Source organism: Rutilus rutilus (genome assembly GCF_951802725.1).
Source record: "Rutilus rutilus genome assembly, chromosome: 9".
NCBI lineage: Eukaryota > Metazoa > Chordata > Actinopteri > Cypriniformes > Leuciscidae > Rutilus > Rutilus rutilus.
In genome coordinates, this window is record NC_140223.1 from 23,348,305 (window position 1) to 23,365,565 (window position 17,261).

At 38.2% G+C, this 17,261-nt stretch overlaps 1 protein-coding gene across 1 annotated transcript in view; it reads left to right on the forward strand.

Moving 5' to 3' along the window:
* Nucleotides 1-17,261, forward strand: part of nlk2 (nemo-like kinase, type 2) — a 76,092-nt gene that overhangs the window by 41,448 nt on the left and 17,383 nt on the right. Inside the window, exons 4-7 of the mRNA XM_084419768.1 lie at nucleotides 11,377-11,483; nucleotides 12,003-12,088; nucleotides 14,287-14,496; nucleotides 16,968-17,069. Coding sequence (XP_084275894.1) covers nucleotides 11,377-11,483; nucleotides 12,003-12,088; nucleotides 14,287-14,496; nucleotides 16,968-17,069 — 505 coding nt within the window. The remainder of the gene's footprint in view (nucleotides 1-11,376; nucleotides 11,484-12,002; nucleotides 12,089-14,286; nucleotides 14,497-16,967; nucleotides 17,070-17,261) is intronic.

A 17,261-nucleotide genomic window follows, 5' to 3' on the forward strand; every position in this document is an offset into this window, starting at 1 on the left:
TCTTTATTTGACTGCTCGACTGCAGTTTCATATACGCTGCATTTTACCAGACGCCTGCGGTGAAAGCATTTCGGTTAATCAGTCACTGTTTGTGTTATAAACGTTCCCTTTCTCTTCGGGAATGTACTTTTTGTCTCTTGCTCTTTTTCAAAACCTAGTGTGCTGCCTGCAAAGGGAGCATTATAAGGCATATAGGTGCACTCACAACAATATGAAGGCTAAGATAGGCAATTATATGCTAATTATATTGCCTAGGATGCATCATTTTGCACAAATTCTGAAGTCTGGTATACACTACTCAACTTTAGCCATGATTTGCAGTCTGGATGAGTCAATGCTAGTTGCCAAAAGTCAGAGCCAGTCTGCAGATTCTGGACAGTCCAAGTTGACAGATTTGACTGAAAATCGCATAGTGACTTTTTTAGTGATTTTTTCCCCCGATTTGTTTTCACATGTTTCTGCTTTAATTCGTTATTTTCAGAACGACTTAAAAGTCTGGTAGTGTGTGATCCTCAGTCGTTTAGTCCACGATGCCCAGTTTTTTTCTCTAACCAAAAGTGAATGAAGCCTTGTGTTTTAAAACCTGTTCAGATTTAAAAGTCATGCAGTGTTTTCCAACCTCAAGCAAACAATATATTTATTCTTTGTAAAGAAGAACATCCGTTAAAAAAATGTGTTGGTCAAGATGAGAGAAATGTCAATTCTAAATAAATTTATGTCATTGAATACTTAAAATACTTAAAAAAAGCTTAGTGTAAATGAGCTATTTCACTCAATGGGCCCTATCTTGCACCCAGCGCAATTGACTTTGTACACTGACGCATGTATCATTCCTAGTTTGCACCCGCGCAAAGCGCGCTTTTCCCTCCACAGAAGCACGTCGCTAAACTAGGGAATGAACTTGCGCTCCCCGGGGCGGTTCAGCGCAAAGAGGAGGCGTGTTCCGGCGCAAACGTTCCTTCATGCTACTTTGCAGGTTTAGAAAACAATTGCGCCACTAACCAGGAAAAAATTGTTTAAAGTCAGTGGCGCGTTGCGCATGTTATTCATATGCTATTTTAAGGGCGCATGCTTGGCCATAATCAATGTAGCGTGTGCACAACATACACTTTGATTCTCTCATCTACACAGAATCAGCAGTTTTCATTTTTGCAAATCATACATTATTACGATAGATAGATAGATAGATAGATAGATAGATAGATAGATAGATAGATAGATAGATAGATAGATAGATAATTTATTATAAAAGCATACATCTAGCTTACACATTTACCCAAATTATCATACGCCTGTTTAACCGAAGTTAATTTGGGTGTGTTTCTCCATCCCCAACGTCCCTGACGAGAGCGTTGCTCTCCTCGGCTGTGAAGCGCTCCTGGCGCGCGCCTGGCAAATCCGCCGTTATAATAGGAATCCGCTTTAGAACAAGAGCGCCTGCTCTTAAAGGGAATGTGAGATGTCGCTCTGATTGGTTTATTTCACGTTACGCCCAAACCACACCTATGAATAATGAAGCTACTTCAGACCAACCCATTTTAGATTTGCGCCTGGCACAAGAGTCATTTATCCCGCCGGGAAAATAGCAACAGCGCCAAGACCCGCCCACAAAGTTACTTGCGCTGTGCGCTTTGACACTTGCGTTTCAGATCGTTAAAATAGGGCCCAATATTTATAAGCGCTCTATTGAAATCGGTAGGACGTAGCATAGAACTGTATTTGTGCAGACTTGCTAAAATGGTCACTTATGCGGTTACATGGCCTTTGGAATCCCTATAGGCAGTTCACTAGATTTCGCAACAGAACCGACTCTTGTTTATGTGGTTTTATGGTGCTTTGAATAGGTTGTTTTTTGTTATATTTGTGACTTTCTTCTACTGTTAAACTTAGCTTAGCTTCAAAGCTCTTTCAGTGGTTTAGTTACATGACCTGGGTTTCACACTCAAATATGCTTCAACTATGTACAGTATATGAGAGCATTCTTCCCTATATTTTATTCTATATATACAGTATGCTGTATAAGTAGGAGATTTTTTTTGCCACAGTACATGTGTGGGTACACGTGCTCTTGTGTTCTTGTGTCATAACAGAATCCCCAGGGATGGGATGTGCTGGCTCTCCTCCACTGGAGCCTGCGCTCGCTTTTCTGGAACACGGTCCTGCAGGAACACACACAAATGCATCAGGGATGCGCATTTTGGTCGGTTCGAGAACTAAGCGGATAAATCAGCAGAGTACTCGGGGTAGGACAGGGGGGCGATGGAGAGAGTTCCATCTGCGCTTATTTTAATTGTACATGTTTTGGACAAACATCTTTTGTAGTTGCATTGTGACTTTTTCATGAGAATCGCTATTTAGAGTCTAGTATTGTAGATCAGTAAAGCTGCGCATTCCTAAAATACCAGGGTTCAACTGTATTATTTTTTTTTACATTAAATTCCCTGCCAACGTTTTCTTTGGCCGCACCTTAAAAATTGTGCTTTTAATTTCAGCAGCATACATGATTTTTTAAAAAAGTGTCTGAGAATAAAATTTACTTTATTACTTTTAATGATTGTTTCCTTTCAGAATAAAATGACAACAAATACATTTGTATTTATTTGCACCTGCATTAATATTATAGGTGTGTAAACCTTTTGTTGAATAAAACAATTGTTTGTATTCAATTACTTGTTTTTAAAGAACTTAACATTTAAATACATAAAATGTGTTGCTAAACATAAAATGTGTCAACTTTTGTGGTGGAGCCAGTGGTAGTGTTGGCTGGACAGGCAGTTTGATCAGTTTGATGCTATGATCAGTAGTAAAATATCCATACTTCAAGCAGTGTTCAGCACAACCTCTTTCACACTGAGGGCGAGTGGACACCACTGCTGTCTTAGCAGGCTATTTATAGCAAGAACAGTTCTGTCAGTACCTGCCAAGCTACTCGCTGCCCTATCATGCATCTATTATTGAATAAGCTGAGAATGTCAAGAGAAGCAACCTTTCGAGTTGTGTGCTGAACACAAGTCAAGCTTGTTTTTAATGCATCTGCAACTTTCTTGTTTCATCTTCCACGTCTTTGATACAGTTGTCACGAGGTTGCTAGTTTAGGAGGATGTGGATTTCTCTGTGGTATGTCTAAAAGAGTGCTTTTTAACCAGTGCCAACGCCACACAAGGCTGTTTCAAAAAATTTGTAACAGCATTTAGATGAGGTGATTCTGAGTTTGGTCGTTTTGGTACAGGTGAGACAGGTACGTTTTTAAAGGAGAATTTTATTTCATTGCATTATTTTATTTCGCATGTGAAGCACGGTACGCCAGTGAGCATTTGTGTGGTATGATCTGAAATGTTTTGGCTGGGCATCATGCGGCGGGTGTTTTTTTTCTTCTTCTGGGTTTCTGGGAAGGTGTGAGAAGTCTCAAAAAATACAGATTGCTTTCATGATTAGTGAATGAGTCATGTGTGCTTTAAGGACAAAGACATCGATGATTCAATTTTATTGCCAGTGACTGAATTCGCATGGCTGTTTGTGATACGCCTTTTAAAGTGCGTTTGGCATGTGTCTGCTTTGTTACCTACCATACAGGTATTCCTCATCACTTTTGACATCTCTATAGTCATCTGTGTTTTGTTCTGCTGTTCTGCAATGATTCCTTAGAAGCTTAAAATGTGACTTCACCTGCAGAACCAGTCCCGTTTCTCTGTGGCTGTTGCTGAGGCAGGAAGTTCAGGATGTGGAAGATAAAAGGCTACAATGGCCAATGGGCTGACAGAAGCAAGGTGCGCTGGGTTTAATTACCGAAAAGACTGTAGCAGCAGAATTAGCACTACCCCCCTCCCCCCCAGGTCTCCGAGCAGGTCAATTAACACCCAGCAAAGCTGTGAAATACGCCTCCCTCCATCTGCATCTGGCAACGATTACACCTAGCTATTATGTGAGGGGACTTTGTGAAAGCCGTGTTCAGTCTCGCACATGGCCAAGCCCCCCTTTCTGTGTGTGTTTGGTGCGTGTTTTTACGAATTCACGAAGCTATGTGTGTGTAGGCCTAGTGTGAGCTGCATTTGTATGTGTGCATGTGCAGCATGTTTGTGGGTGGGCTTGTGTGTGTGGCAGAGAGAGAATAGTCATATACCATGTTTTAAAGCATTAATAATGATGGATTGGTGTGTCTGTGGACTGTGAAATTAGAGAGACATTTGAATAGCTATGAATTGTTCGTTGAAGAAACATATCGTACACTTCTATTTTTTCCTCGAAGTTCACTGCGCCGGAGAACTGGCTGTTTGCCTTACTGTACCTTTAAGACATCTTAGTGTAAATGGTTTTATGATAGGCTAATGCCTTTGCATGTGAAGACACAGTACCTGCCATATTTAATGTGTTAAAAAAATAAATGTATTAAATCATGCTAATACAGTGAGCAAATATTTCACTATACTATACATTCGACAAATAGCCTTCCAAATATAGTCAAAATACACCAGCTATAGTATATTTACATATAGTATTAAGAGTCTCATGTTTATTTACCAAGATATTTTCTGAAAGCACACAATGAAGCATTGTGAATATTAAAGTAATTTTTTTTATGCATTAATTCTGATTTCGGTCTTAATATAGCAAAGTGTGTATGTGTTACACTATACATGCAGGTGTCTTTTTGTTTACTGCTACTTGTTTAGTAGAATCACTCCACTTCCTTCTGTAACCCTCAACTGTCAAGTTAGTCATTCTGAAGGGGAGCTCCAGACCACAGGTGCCTCTCCACCTCTACCCACAGTCAAGCTGTGCTAGCTGGCAAAGTGATCCGGCAACACTGGTTAAATGCTAATTTAGTGGGAGGGAGACAGAGAGAGTCACGGGAGAGAAAGAAAAAGTCACGGGCCACAGAGAACCGACGGAGTGCCACAGACTTCACTCCTGTAGTCCCCATTCATCTCTTCAGTATGTGTGTGTGTCTGCGGAGAACCGAGCTCGGAGGATGTGTAATTTGCATTTCAGTGAAGCAATCAAGCATAGCCGTCATTTGCATGAGGCTAATTAGGCACGTGACAAAAGCCCTCTGTTCTCAGGCGATTATCGAAATATCGTGTGGAGGTCTGCCTGGAGCTCTCCGCAGATCTGCTTTTGAAAAACCCTACCTGGTTAAAAAGTCTCAAGGGTGTGATTTTTAAAGGGATTGTTCACTCAAGCATGACAATTTGAGCATTCATTTACTCATACTTATGTCATTCTAAACCTGCAAGACTTATGCTGGGTTCAGACTACATGATATAAGCCCGATTTTGGCGCTGTCTGTTTGACATGGGGTGTCTTGGTGAGGCTCGACACACACTTGAAGATTTTTTGCTCAATCAGGAGGAGGAGGGGGAGCCTGAATATGTGGCCTGATTCAAGGCTTGTCGGAACCAAATTTTTATCCAAGAAATTCCTCAAATGTGTGGTGTCATTACAATTATTTTACTGCTCCCAATCGAGTCGGTGCCTTCCCAATCCCAAATCGTAAATATCAAACATGCCTCCGATGGGATACCCGCAATAGCCAATTAGAGAGAGCAAGCTTCACCAACCAGATGATGTGTGCTTTTATAGCTGAAACATGAGAGGAGAGGTGTCATGCCCATTCAAACCAAGGGGCACGTGCACCCTCAAATTTTTGAACAAGATGGATTTTGAATGCAGCTTCCAAATGACAAAAATCTATATTTTCACATTTGACACGATCACACAGGTGTGATTAGAACGTTCAGTGCATCACGTCATCAGCTGCTAAATTTAAATCTGTGTTCGCACTTTTGTTGCCGCTGAGCCAGATACGGACGCTCTCACTTGTCATGTATAACAACCACAGATCACAACTGCTCTGTGTTTTCAACTATATCATGTTTATTTTATGTTTCTGATATTTAAATACACATAGTAGGCTACTAGAAAAAATACAAAATTACACACTGATTTCTATATGGAAACGGCAATAATAATCCTTTAGTTTCAAATACAATTTGACAACGTGTTTTATTGATATCTGATGTAATTCAAAAGTTTACTCTATTCTTTTCCCCACCGGCCACTTACTTTGAAGTGGCTGGCTACATGTTGTAAATCCCACAATTCTGATTCTGAAACGCCTGTAATAGATCAACTACATACAGTTGTAATCTAAATCATTCAACCCCCACTGCAAATCAGGTGTATTGGCAAAATGTACAGACTTTCAGCTGTTTGCAGTGAACATATCAAACAAAATTCATTGAAATAGCTCAACACAACTGTTTAAAGTGGATTTCCCAAATTGAACTGAAAAAGCAACGTTTAATGACTTATGCAGTCTCAAAATTATTCAACCCCTTAATGGCAAGCATCTTAAGTTAGAACACTAAGCATTTAGCATACTTAGTAGAACACCATTTTGCTGTTATTACGATGATATCTTCTCTAAACTTTTTGGACCATTATCTTGGCCATATTTCTAACATACAGTCAAACGTGACACTCAACAAACCTAGCCAGTTCAGGTATTTCATGTGTTCTAGCTCAAGCAAACCTGGTGCAACTAATGAAGCCCTTTATTAGTTGCATCAGGTGTGCTTGAATATATGAATAGTGATTAATTATTTGAATAGTAATAAGATGAAGTAATGGATTTATTATAATGTTTTAGTGGTTCGTGTTGTTTTTATAGTGTTGTCTATTGTATTGTCTATGATATGAATGAGAAACAGCCTGAACTTGTTCACTGAAACCTAATTTACCTACGGGTATAAAATAAAGGAACCTGAACCTGAACCTATTTTACAGATTTGTGCTGTTGTGAGGGATTCTATTCAGGGGGTTGAATAATATTGAGACTGCAGAAGTCACTAAATTTTTTTACATTTTTTAGTTGAATCTGGCAAAACCACTTGTATTGAGCTGTACGTGTAGTCTGACGTGTTTCATGTCCACGACATGACAAGAATTTAGGAGTCAAAATTGCATAATCTGACACAGTGACTATCGTAACAGACAAAAATATTGTGTAGTCTGAACAGTTTTGTGTGTGTCCCTCATGTAAAACCATAAGGCTTTTTTATTAACCACTTTTGAATACTTTTGTGCAATTCTTTTGTCCTTTTTAAGCTTAAAAAGCCCTAGTTCTCATTCACTATTGTCATAATATTGAAAAGAGCTGCGAGGATATTCTTTAAAAAAAACGCCTTTTGTGAAACCACCACAAAAGAAAGTCAGTCACATAGCTTTGAAACAACATGAGGTTGAGTAAATGTCAGAGATTTAATTTCAGGTGAATTGTCTTTTCAACATTGAATACTATTTTACCTGCTGTCATGCAGTATAAAGTAACTTATTTTTAGCATGCTGTTACTGACTTGTTAATTAGTAAATGGTGTGGTTGATAAGTTACACCACGTCTAGCAAGTTACTAAGTTTACTAAATACTCCAGAAATCCATTTTGTGTAGCTGCCCTTTTGCAGTGTAGTAATGTTTTATTACCCAACAAAGAGCTGTGAAACAAATATTGCTTTTGTTTAATAGTGGATGTGAAAATCTCAAATAGGAAAAAGGGAGAGAATTGGCTATTTATAGTCCATAAGCTGTCAAATTGTTGGGACATAACTAGATTTTCTGAAGAGAAGGTGCCGCCACAATGCTAGTTTTCTAGTTTTTTGCTCAAGTATCCTGTGGAGTCTAAATTATTCAGTGTGATCACATTAGTGAAATGTTGGCAAAATTTGCTAAGAGCAAAAAAGTGATTGTCAGATGTTAAAAGTGTAGTGATATATGAAGCACAGCTTGCAGACAATTCTCTTTCAAATCAAGCAACTTTGTGTTGGTTAATGTGGCAAATTTGTGTGACCAACCCATTACAAAATATCGCCCTCATGCTAAATTCCCGATTGCGTGGATTCCTTTTGAAATGACTAGATTTCGGCTGCAGTGTGACCACACCTTTATTGTAGTGTTTTAATAAAGAATTTAATTAATCTTTCAATTTATTTTAGAGTTTGTTAGTTTTAACTCTTAAATTGTTAGTTTTGATTAGTTATGTGCTATCTGGTGTTAAAAAAAGTTTCATATTGTTAAATTTAAACAAAAATGATTATTAAAAACTAATTTGTGGCCATTTTCAATTTATTTTTGTTAATTTTGGAGTTATGAAAATGGTTTTTAGTTTTTTTTAGTTATGTTGCAGGATGTGAATGATTGCAAGATTAGTTACTTGCAAGTTTATTATTTTAAAACACTAAGTCCTGGTTTCACAGACAGGGCTTTGACTAAGCCAGGACTTGGCCTTAGTTAAATAAGGGCATTTAAGTAGTACATTTTTAAACAAACAAACAAAAAAACATTACTGGTGTGCATCTTGAGACACATCAATGACACTGAAGTATTTGAAGGTATATTAGTGCAAATTGCTTTCAGTTCAGAAAGCTCAAACATGCATTTTAGACTGTAAAGCCTTGTCTGTGAAACAGGGCATAAATGTGTAGAGAGCACTTAAAAAAAAAAACTGCCTAAGAGACACAAAAAGAGGAAGAGAGATGCATCCAAGGCTGCGAAAAGAAGCCGTGTCAATTTGCAGTGACACTGTGAAAGATGGCATGAAAATACTTGTGACACTTGTAGCTGAGAATCTTAAGGGGAAACCGAGGGGTGGGTAGAAGATGAGCTTGTCCCAGCAGACAGTCAATCAAGCAGTCCTGCATGCTCAGCTGTAGTTATCTCACACATACACACACACACACACACAGGAGGGTTGCCTCTGCTGACTCGGCCACAGTGTAGATGACTGGATGGGCTTTTTTTTAACCACAGATCTGCATCTGTCAAACCCTGTGTAGCTTCGTGTGCATGACTCTCTACCAGCGAGTGCGAACGCTCAACTGGACCGAGTGGCAGAGAACGGCTCATCTTTATGTGTTTATAAAAGGAAGATCACAGGCGGTTTGTCTTTGCTGGAAGTCCTCCTACGCTTTCTCCATCACTCGTATTTTCTGACAGCAGACGTGTTGAGTCTGCGCTCATATGTGTTGATTGCCGAAGTTGGTGTTTGTTTTGAGAGACTAGTAGCTCTGAAGCAGATAATTGCTCCTTGTTCGTTCTTTAGCACATGAATGAGTCATAATGTGTGTCTCCAGGTGAAGATTATTCAACATAATATTCATATTATGCCACATAAAGGTCAGACCTAGATACTCGCAAGTGTCAGTTCTCCAGTTTGTGTTTATTAGCTGGACCATATGTCAAAGAGTAGCTCATCTTTGTGTGCTTTATATTATGGGAATTATAATAGAGGTCTTATATGTTCTTTTGCCCTTAGACATGGAAATGCCACGTTTTTTTTTGAGCTTTTGATGGTCACAATGAATTATAGTAAATGTAGTTGTGTTGATTGGATTACATTCTCTCTTGGATTCAGCTCACTCATTGACTGTTTTGTAACACTTTCCATGTGTGTTTTCAACATCTACATTCATCACTGTGTAATTGCCACATCATCACACCCTGATGTTTCTGCGAAACCTCCCAGTGCCATGTGTTTGGCAGAACAGGTGTTAGGACCTGCTGTCCGTCTTCAGAAGAATGTAATGCCACTTTCTTTTTTCTGCAGGTGTACAATAGCAATAATGATACTTGCATTGCTTGTTGTAAATTCAAAGTAACTAAACAGTGTTGGAGATTTTGTTCTCAAGAATAACTATAATAAGATGATAAAAAAAAAAAAGTAAATTATTAAAAAAATCCCCCCCCCCAAAAAATACTTATTTATATTTTAATAATTATATTTAAATATATGTTTTGGGGTCATGGTTCGATACAAGTTTGGTACAACAGGAAAAAGCAACAAATTCCCAATGCTAGGCTTCCTTTCATTTATTTTGAACAGACAGTAGTGCAAAATGTATTCCACCTAGCAGCATTTAGTCCCCCTGAGGTAGTTGGTACAGTACAGCCTCATATAGTGTATATAGAGTGCACTATACAGAATGCACTCTTGCATAGTTTTTTTTTTTTTTTTTTGTAGGGCAAAAAAAAAAAAAAAGTATTTGGTCACAATCAGCTCCAAACCTGAAAAGCATCCCATGTGTTATAAAAGTACAAAATAAATAGAATAATGAAACTTAAAACTTATGTAGAGATTAGTTACTAGATTAGTAACATGCGGTGGCAATGGCAGATGCACAAAGTTCAATATTATGCTTATTCAGGAAATTACAGAAAGATGAGCTAGAGAAAGTGCCATCTACATCTGAGCCTACTTCACCTTTCCACAACACAAATCGGCAAAATGCCAAATGATTTTGTCTCAGGTCATACAGATAAGACATCATTAGAAACTGTAAAGGGTCTATTTTTATTTGTGTACACTCACAATAAAAACAAACATTGTGCTTTTTTTAAAATAAAGAAAACCAACACGATCCAGCTTTCTACCGTCCCAGTTTCCTTTCCGTGAAGTTTTGGAGGGCGTCACAAAAATGAATAGAAACTCAGCGTATAGGCTACTAGCAAGCTCTTGCATCTGAACTCTTGTTTTGGGTTGCTTTGGGTTTAGATTGTCTCTTCTTCTGCTTTTTTTTTCCTGTTGCGGTGGTTAGCAAACAGCGTTGCATTATCATGCGCTTCTGGATTGGAGTGTGGATCGCCTGAGACTGTATTTGCCTTCTGACTGTATGCTCCGAACCGCGACGTCCGTACTCCGTACCATGACCATTCGGAATTAATACATGTACCGTTACACTCCTAGTCTGTGTGTATATATTATAAACTTTGCTGAAAAGTTTTCTAAATATTAAAAGTAATTTTCGTATATATTGACACATATGTAGTTTTATTTAATGATTAATTGATGGCTCACAAACCATCCAAAAAATGATTCACTAAAATGAAGACAATGACATGAATGACAGAAAAGATCATTCTAGAACAGGGGTCTGGTCTGACATTTTGCCATATTAAACTGTAAACTAACAAGTTTAACAAAGAAAACAGTAGCTTGTTACTGTTTTGAAAACAGTTATTTTTTTATTGCTGGTTACGCCACAAAGCCGCAACTAAAGTCTACTAAACAGCTCTAAAAAAAATGGTGTTGGAGTATAATGTATGCCTCATCATCATATTTTGCATGTGTAAAATCTGTGATTAAAAGAAGTAGCAATGTGTGACTAATACTCCTGACTGTGTGCTCCAGTTTAGGAGAGGCGCTTTAGACAAATGCTAGTCCTCTTCACATTCACCCTCTCCACTTCCCCATGACCTCCCTATCCATTGGCTCTGTTTTTAGATGAGTGCTAAAACTGCCTATCATTCGAAGCGCTGCTGGTACTGTATGTGTGAACTTCCTGCTGTTATTTTTGGCATGGTTGTTTCCCTTGACATAACCGCAGTTATGTGGTGACGGAGTTGATGCAGAGTGACCTCCATAAGATCATCGTGTCTCCACAGCCCCTGAGCTCTGACCACGTCAAAGTCTTTCTCTATCAGATCCTCAGAGGTGAGATACACACACACACAAACACACTCACTATGCCCTTTATTTCAAATCTTCAAACTTCACCTTCAGAGGTCAGACACACATTCTCCACCCGAGTCTTTTTTCACCAAGATCTCATGGGTAGAGAAACGTGCAGACAATCACACACACTTAATGTTCCTTACTATCATATTCTCACCAGAGACATTGAGGAGGAAGAGTGTAAGAATGGGAGTGGGAGAACCAATCAATCTCCTTCCTGATATTTTGTTTACTGTAGGACAACTGACATGTTTCAAAGGGACCAGTTCACCTTATTCCTAATGAATCACATGAAACGCGTATAACAGTGTTTTGAAGTGACACAAAGCTCTATTACATCCTAGAGTGAAGTTACCACCATAGGGCACAAGTCTGTTTATATGTAAACTGGATTAGATTTCAAAGCAAACAAGAAACCTGCACAGCATATGCTTCATATCAATACAGTTTGTGTCCACAAAATGTCTTTGATGACTGATGTATATGTTGTGTCCACAGGATTGAAGTATCTACACTCAGCTGGCATTTTGCATAGAGACATTAAACCTGGTAACCTACTGGTCAACAGCAATTGTGTGCTCAAGGTTAGTGAAATACTAGTCAAAATGTACATTTTGTCTTTTCTGATAGTTCAGCTTGGATGTTGGATTTAATTTATTATTTCTGAAATTTTACGCACGTTGACCCTGACAGGTAGTCGGACTCTTAAAGGACAATTTCGGTATTTTACACTTAAAGCCCTGTTTTCAGATCGTTTCTGATGAAATAGAACGGTTAAGATTGAAATTTGTTTTAGGAAGGATTGTTCCAGTGCACCTATGCCGCCATTGTGGAGGTGGGGGGGGGGTGCTACCACAGAAACCGAAAATTCTCGGGCCAGCAGCATGTGTCCAAATTTGAATCTTAACCGTTCTATTTCATCAGAAACGATCTGAAAACAGGGCTTTAAGTGTAAAATACCGAACTTGTCCTTAAAGATAATTGTTTATAATAATTTAGTGATTTCATTTTTATAAAAAAAAAAGTAATTAATTGTTCTGTCATTAATCACGATTAATCACACCTAATATTCATATTAATATTAATTATTTTCACACTGAATCTCCAAATTAATTTAGCAACAACATAAAGATATTATAGATGAAAACCAGTATCTACCAATTCTGCAACTAATGTCTCTATTAAATGGATTATTTGGTCAATTTCTGAGGATGAAATGAGTAATTATAGCCTTTCAACATAAAAAGCCATCATTAACTTAAAACAATCTTTACATAAAGCACTATAATAAATGTCACATTTACCTGTGCTTTTACGTGTAATATACTTTTTGTTGGATAAATATGAGATTTTGACTGTTTAAGCTCTATTGCACTGGCTTCTTTTGTCTCTGTGCTTTCCTGCTATTTTAGCATTATACACTCTAGCCTATGGGCCTTGAATTCTGCTTTATAATTCCTTTCTTCCGAGGACGCTTCATATCTATCTGGCCAGGCCAGGTCTACAGCATACACACACACACACTAACACACAATCTCTGGCTCCAGGGGGTCAGGGTCCTCTTGGGATTGATTCATCTGCTCAGTTCCTGACATAAATCTTCATTTTGGATCCCATAGCAAGAGCTCAGCTACAAAAGAGAAAGCAAAGGTGATATGGGAGATATAGGAAGAGAGAGAGAGAGAGATAAAGAAAGAGATAAATTCTCGATGTATGTGCGTGCTGACTTCACCCAACAGCAAGAGAAGTGCGCTTGAGGGGAGAGCAGGAATAGATTATGCTATTGGACCACAGAAAAGGATGCGTTGCTTCATTTAGTCCTTAATCCCCATTTCCGAAAATCACATAAAAACTTACTAAAACTTATCAAAAGTAAAATGAAAACTGAAAATATAATTCAAAATATGAATAAATGCTACAATGGTAATAAATAATGAACTTTTGAGTGCACATCTAGGAATTTATTTTATAAATGTGTTTCGATCATAATTTATGTGTTTTGACATCTAGCATTCTTTATGCGATTTCACTTAAAATACATGGATGGAGTCCTGACTATAAAATGGGAAACACAGGCTCTTTTGACTTAACCACCTAGCAACCACATAGCACCGCCTTGTCACTCATTCAGTGGATGGAACAAGAAAAAACAAGAAATCATTTCAATAAAGTGCATGTTTTATTGTTTCTTGCAGGATTTGAATATGTCTTATGGGAAGGCCTAAAATTATCCCACTGGGATATACTGGGTGGAGCTGCTTGGGTAAATTGTTAGTAATGCATGTTAGGCTCTTATGTGCCTTCTTTCTGAGAGAGGGTGGAGAGAAAAGGCAGAGATATTTTTCTCATTTATTTATTCCCCATGAGCACTCAAGCAGCTCAAGATGATGGAAAATTGGGTCTTGTGTTTATATAGCGCTTTTAGTGTTTATCTTTTTGGTTAAAACGTGAATGAGCCTCTCCACCTAATTTCCTCAATCTGAATTTATTTATAAAGCTCAATTAAAAACAACCACAGTTGACCAATGTGCTGTACAATGTTCTAAAAAGAATGATAAATTCACCTAAACCAATAAAAAAAAAAAACAACAGACAACGAAGGACATCATGTTATAGGCTAGAGTGAAGAGATACTAGAGTAAGAGGTTTTGTTTTTATTGCTTGATTTATTGGGGAAAAAAAAGAGCATTTTTCAACATCTTCTCCATCCCTGTCAATACATGCACACTGCAGACTCCACGTCAACCTAATAAGCGTGCGAATAATGGTAATATGCACACAGATTTGTGACTTTGGCCTGGCGAGAGTGGAGGAGCTGGACGAGTCGCGTCACATGACCCAGGAGGTGGTGACGCAGTACTATAGAGCACCAGAGATCCTGATGGGGAGCAGGCACTATTCCAACGCCATCGACATCTGGTCTGTGGGCTGCATCTTTGCCGAGCTGCTTGGCCGACGCATCCTCTTCCAGGCCCAGAGTCCCATCCAACAGGTATTCACCTACGCTCATGCTCAGCACACGATCTGTAGGCAGGAACGGGCCCTTTCACACAGCTCAATGTGATTTATACAAGTAGAACATGTTCCTGTCAACATTATTTATTGTTCTTGGAACAACATTCTTATCAGCCAAATAGAGCTTAATCTAGGAACATATTCTACTCACTTTGTGTCTTTTGACTTTTTCCTCAGCTTACAGTCTGCAGTATTACATGTTGTAAAAGGAAACTTCTAACTGCTCTCATTGCAGTATGATTGTGGATGATTTGGCATCTCAGATGTGTGAAATAGAGACGAGTTCAGCAGCATTTGCCAAAATTGACTAGGGCGACTCTGCGAGTAAGCAAAACATTGGGCAACAGGTTTCCAACAGGTTTGGCTAGGAACCGCAATGTATTGTGTGGGTTAAATTGCAAGAACCTTCAAAACAAATGCATAAGAAACTCTCTACGAAAAGATCCGTGATTGTAACAACTTGTGTACATTCTGACGGCTTTTACCTCAATGGAAAAGTTACTATTTAAAATGTACTTTATAGGATATTTTATTCTACTGAAGTCATGTGTTGACACGTGAAATATTTCGGTAACACTTTACAATAAAGTTCCATTTGTTAACAGCTAACTACATTAGTCAACATGAACTAACATTGAAAAATACTTCTAAAGCATTTATCATTCATTTTAACATTTACTAATACATTATGAAAATCGCAAGTTGGAACTGTTAATATTATTTAATGGGCTAACATGATTAGTTCTATTTTTATTGACTAATGTTAACTAATGGAGCTTTAGTAAAGATACTTATTGTAAAGTGTCACCAATATTTGTCACATTAAGTCACTAAAAACGTTGTGCATATGATGCTGCTAGTAACAGCAACTGGTGCTGTTTTTCACAAAAATGCAATGGTGAAAATATATTTTTTTATTGCAGAATACAGTTTTTTAAAGATTTTTGCCTATACATTTATTCAATCCAATTCAGTTCAATTAACTTTTATTTGTATAGCGCTTTTTTACAACACAAAGCAGCTTTACAGAAAATGTATCTGCCTACATTACAATTTTTAAAAGTAATTTGTTATCAGAGATCAAATGGTATTATGGTATTAAATATTTATTTATTCTCAATTCACTTACCATTCATTTTGCTATTAACCTTTGCTATATCCGGTACTGTTTTTGAATGGAAAATATATTGTATCTTCGTTTTTAAATTCTAAAAACAAAATTTAATCAAATGGATCGGTATTTCAAAATTCAAGAAAAGTTACATTAGTAGTGTTATTATAGATTCCCAGCTTTGTAACATTATTAGTGAAAACAGAAAATCCTGGACACTGATGTTAAGCGTGTGACCTTAACGTACAGTTTTTTTGGCAAATGAAGTACTGCCATGCTAATGAGAGAGTGGCGGCAGCTCAAGGCTCTGTTGTCCTGAAGCCCCAGTGTGGCCGCGACCCAGAAGCCCTCTGTCCTTGAAGGCTGTGTGCAGGCAGAAGCAACACCACCACGGCTTAGACAGCATGTCTCTAGCATGTACACGGAGGCCTCTATTTTGTGTAGAATCTCATAGATCTCATGACATATGATGGAGTAACATGAAACAATGTCTTGAGAAGTATGACTATAGATACAAATTTCACACAGAAAATTATAAGCCATGCGTTCTAATAATACTGGCCCTGCAGTGTGTCAGAGGCTCTGGGACTGGTTGTTCCTCTGGCTGTGTGTGTGTGTGTGTGTGTGTGCGCGCAGCTCCGTCCCCACAGCCCTGAATGTGCACCGACAGCACATCGACATTCCCTTTAAGGCTCATTAAATTCTCTCCAGTAAAGAATTTGATTTACTTGAACATGGTTCTGCTCTAGTTTGTTTTGCGTACAGATCATGAACATGGATCTAGTCTCATATTTTTCCCTTCGTCCTTCTCCTCCTCTTTTATTAAATTGAGTTATTTTCTGTTTTAAATCAGGACTTTCTATTTGTAATTTATTTACATATATGTGTATGCTTTATCCTTCTGAGATCCGTAATAAAATGTGTTACTCACTCTCTCTCTTTAAATAAATTTTGCTTTAAATACGATGTTGAACATATTTACAAATAAGAACAGAGGCCATTGGCCTGATGAGTGATCACTTACCCAACATGTTATGTGATTGGTGGATGCCATACCATCTGACTTTCTTATTGGTTATTTAAAAATTTGAATTTTGTCTTTGCTTGCTTAAATGAGTCTTTGTGCTCCTTCAATCTTTTAGTAAATCATATACTTTTAGATAAATTAGTACTTAAAACAACAAAAATACTACAGTAGCTAAAAACGAATTCCTGGATCTCAGGTGTGTATTTGCGTACAAAGAGCTTGTATTATGTTTGCAACTTTTACAGATGCTGTTCTATAGTCATTGTATATACAACACTTATCTACTCTTCTTTTCCTTGTTATATTCTAGCTGGACTTGATCACAGATCTGCTGGGGACTCCGTCTCTGGAGGCCATGAGGACGGCGTGTGAGGGGGCCAGAGCTCACATCCTGAGAGGACCACATAAACAGGTGAGTCTGACATCGAACAATGCTCCAAAAACCAGGCACAGGTGTTCGAAGCGGCATCGTGAAAGACAGTGACTCGTTAGTGGATTATATGCTGTGCAATTCTCCCTTGCACTGATATTTTCGGTCCCAGTAAGCCTGATTATAAACAGGCCCTGTGGCGCTGCCATGGTGACTCGCTGTTCCCGCTGAGTG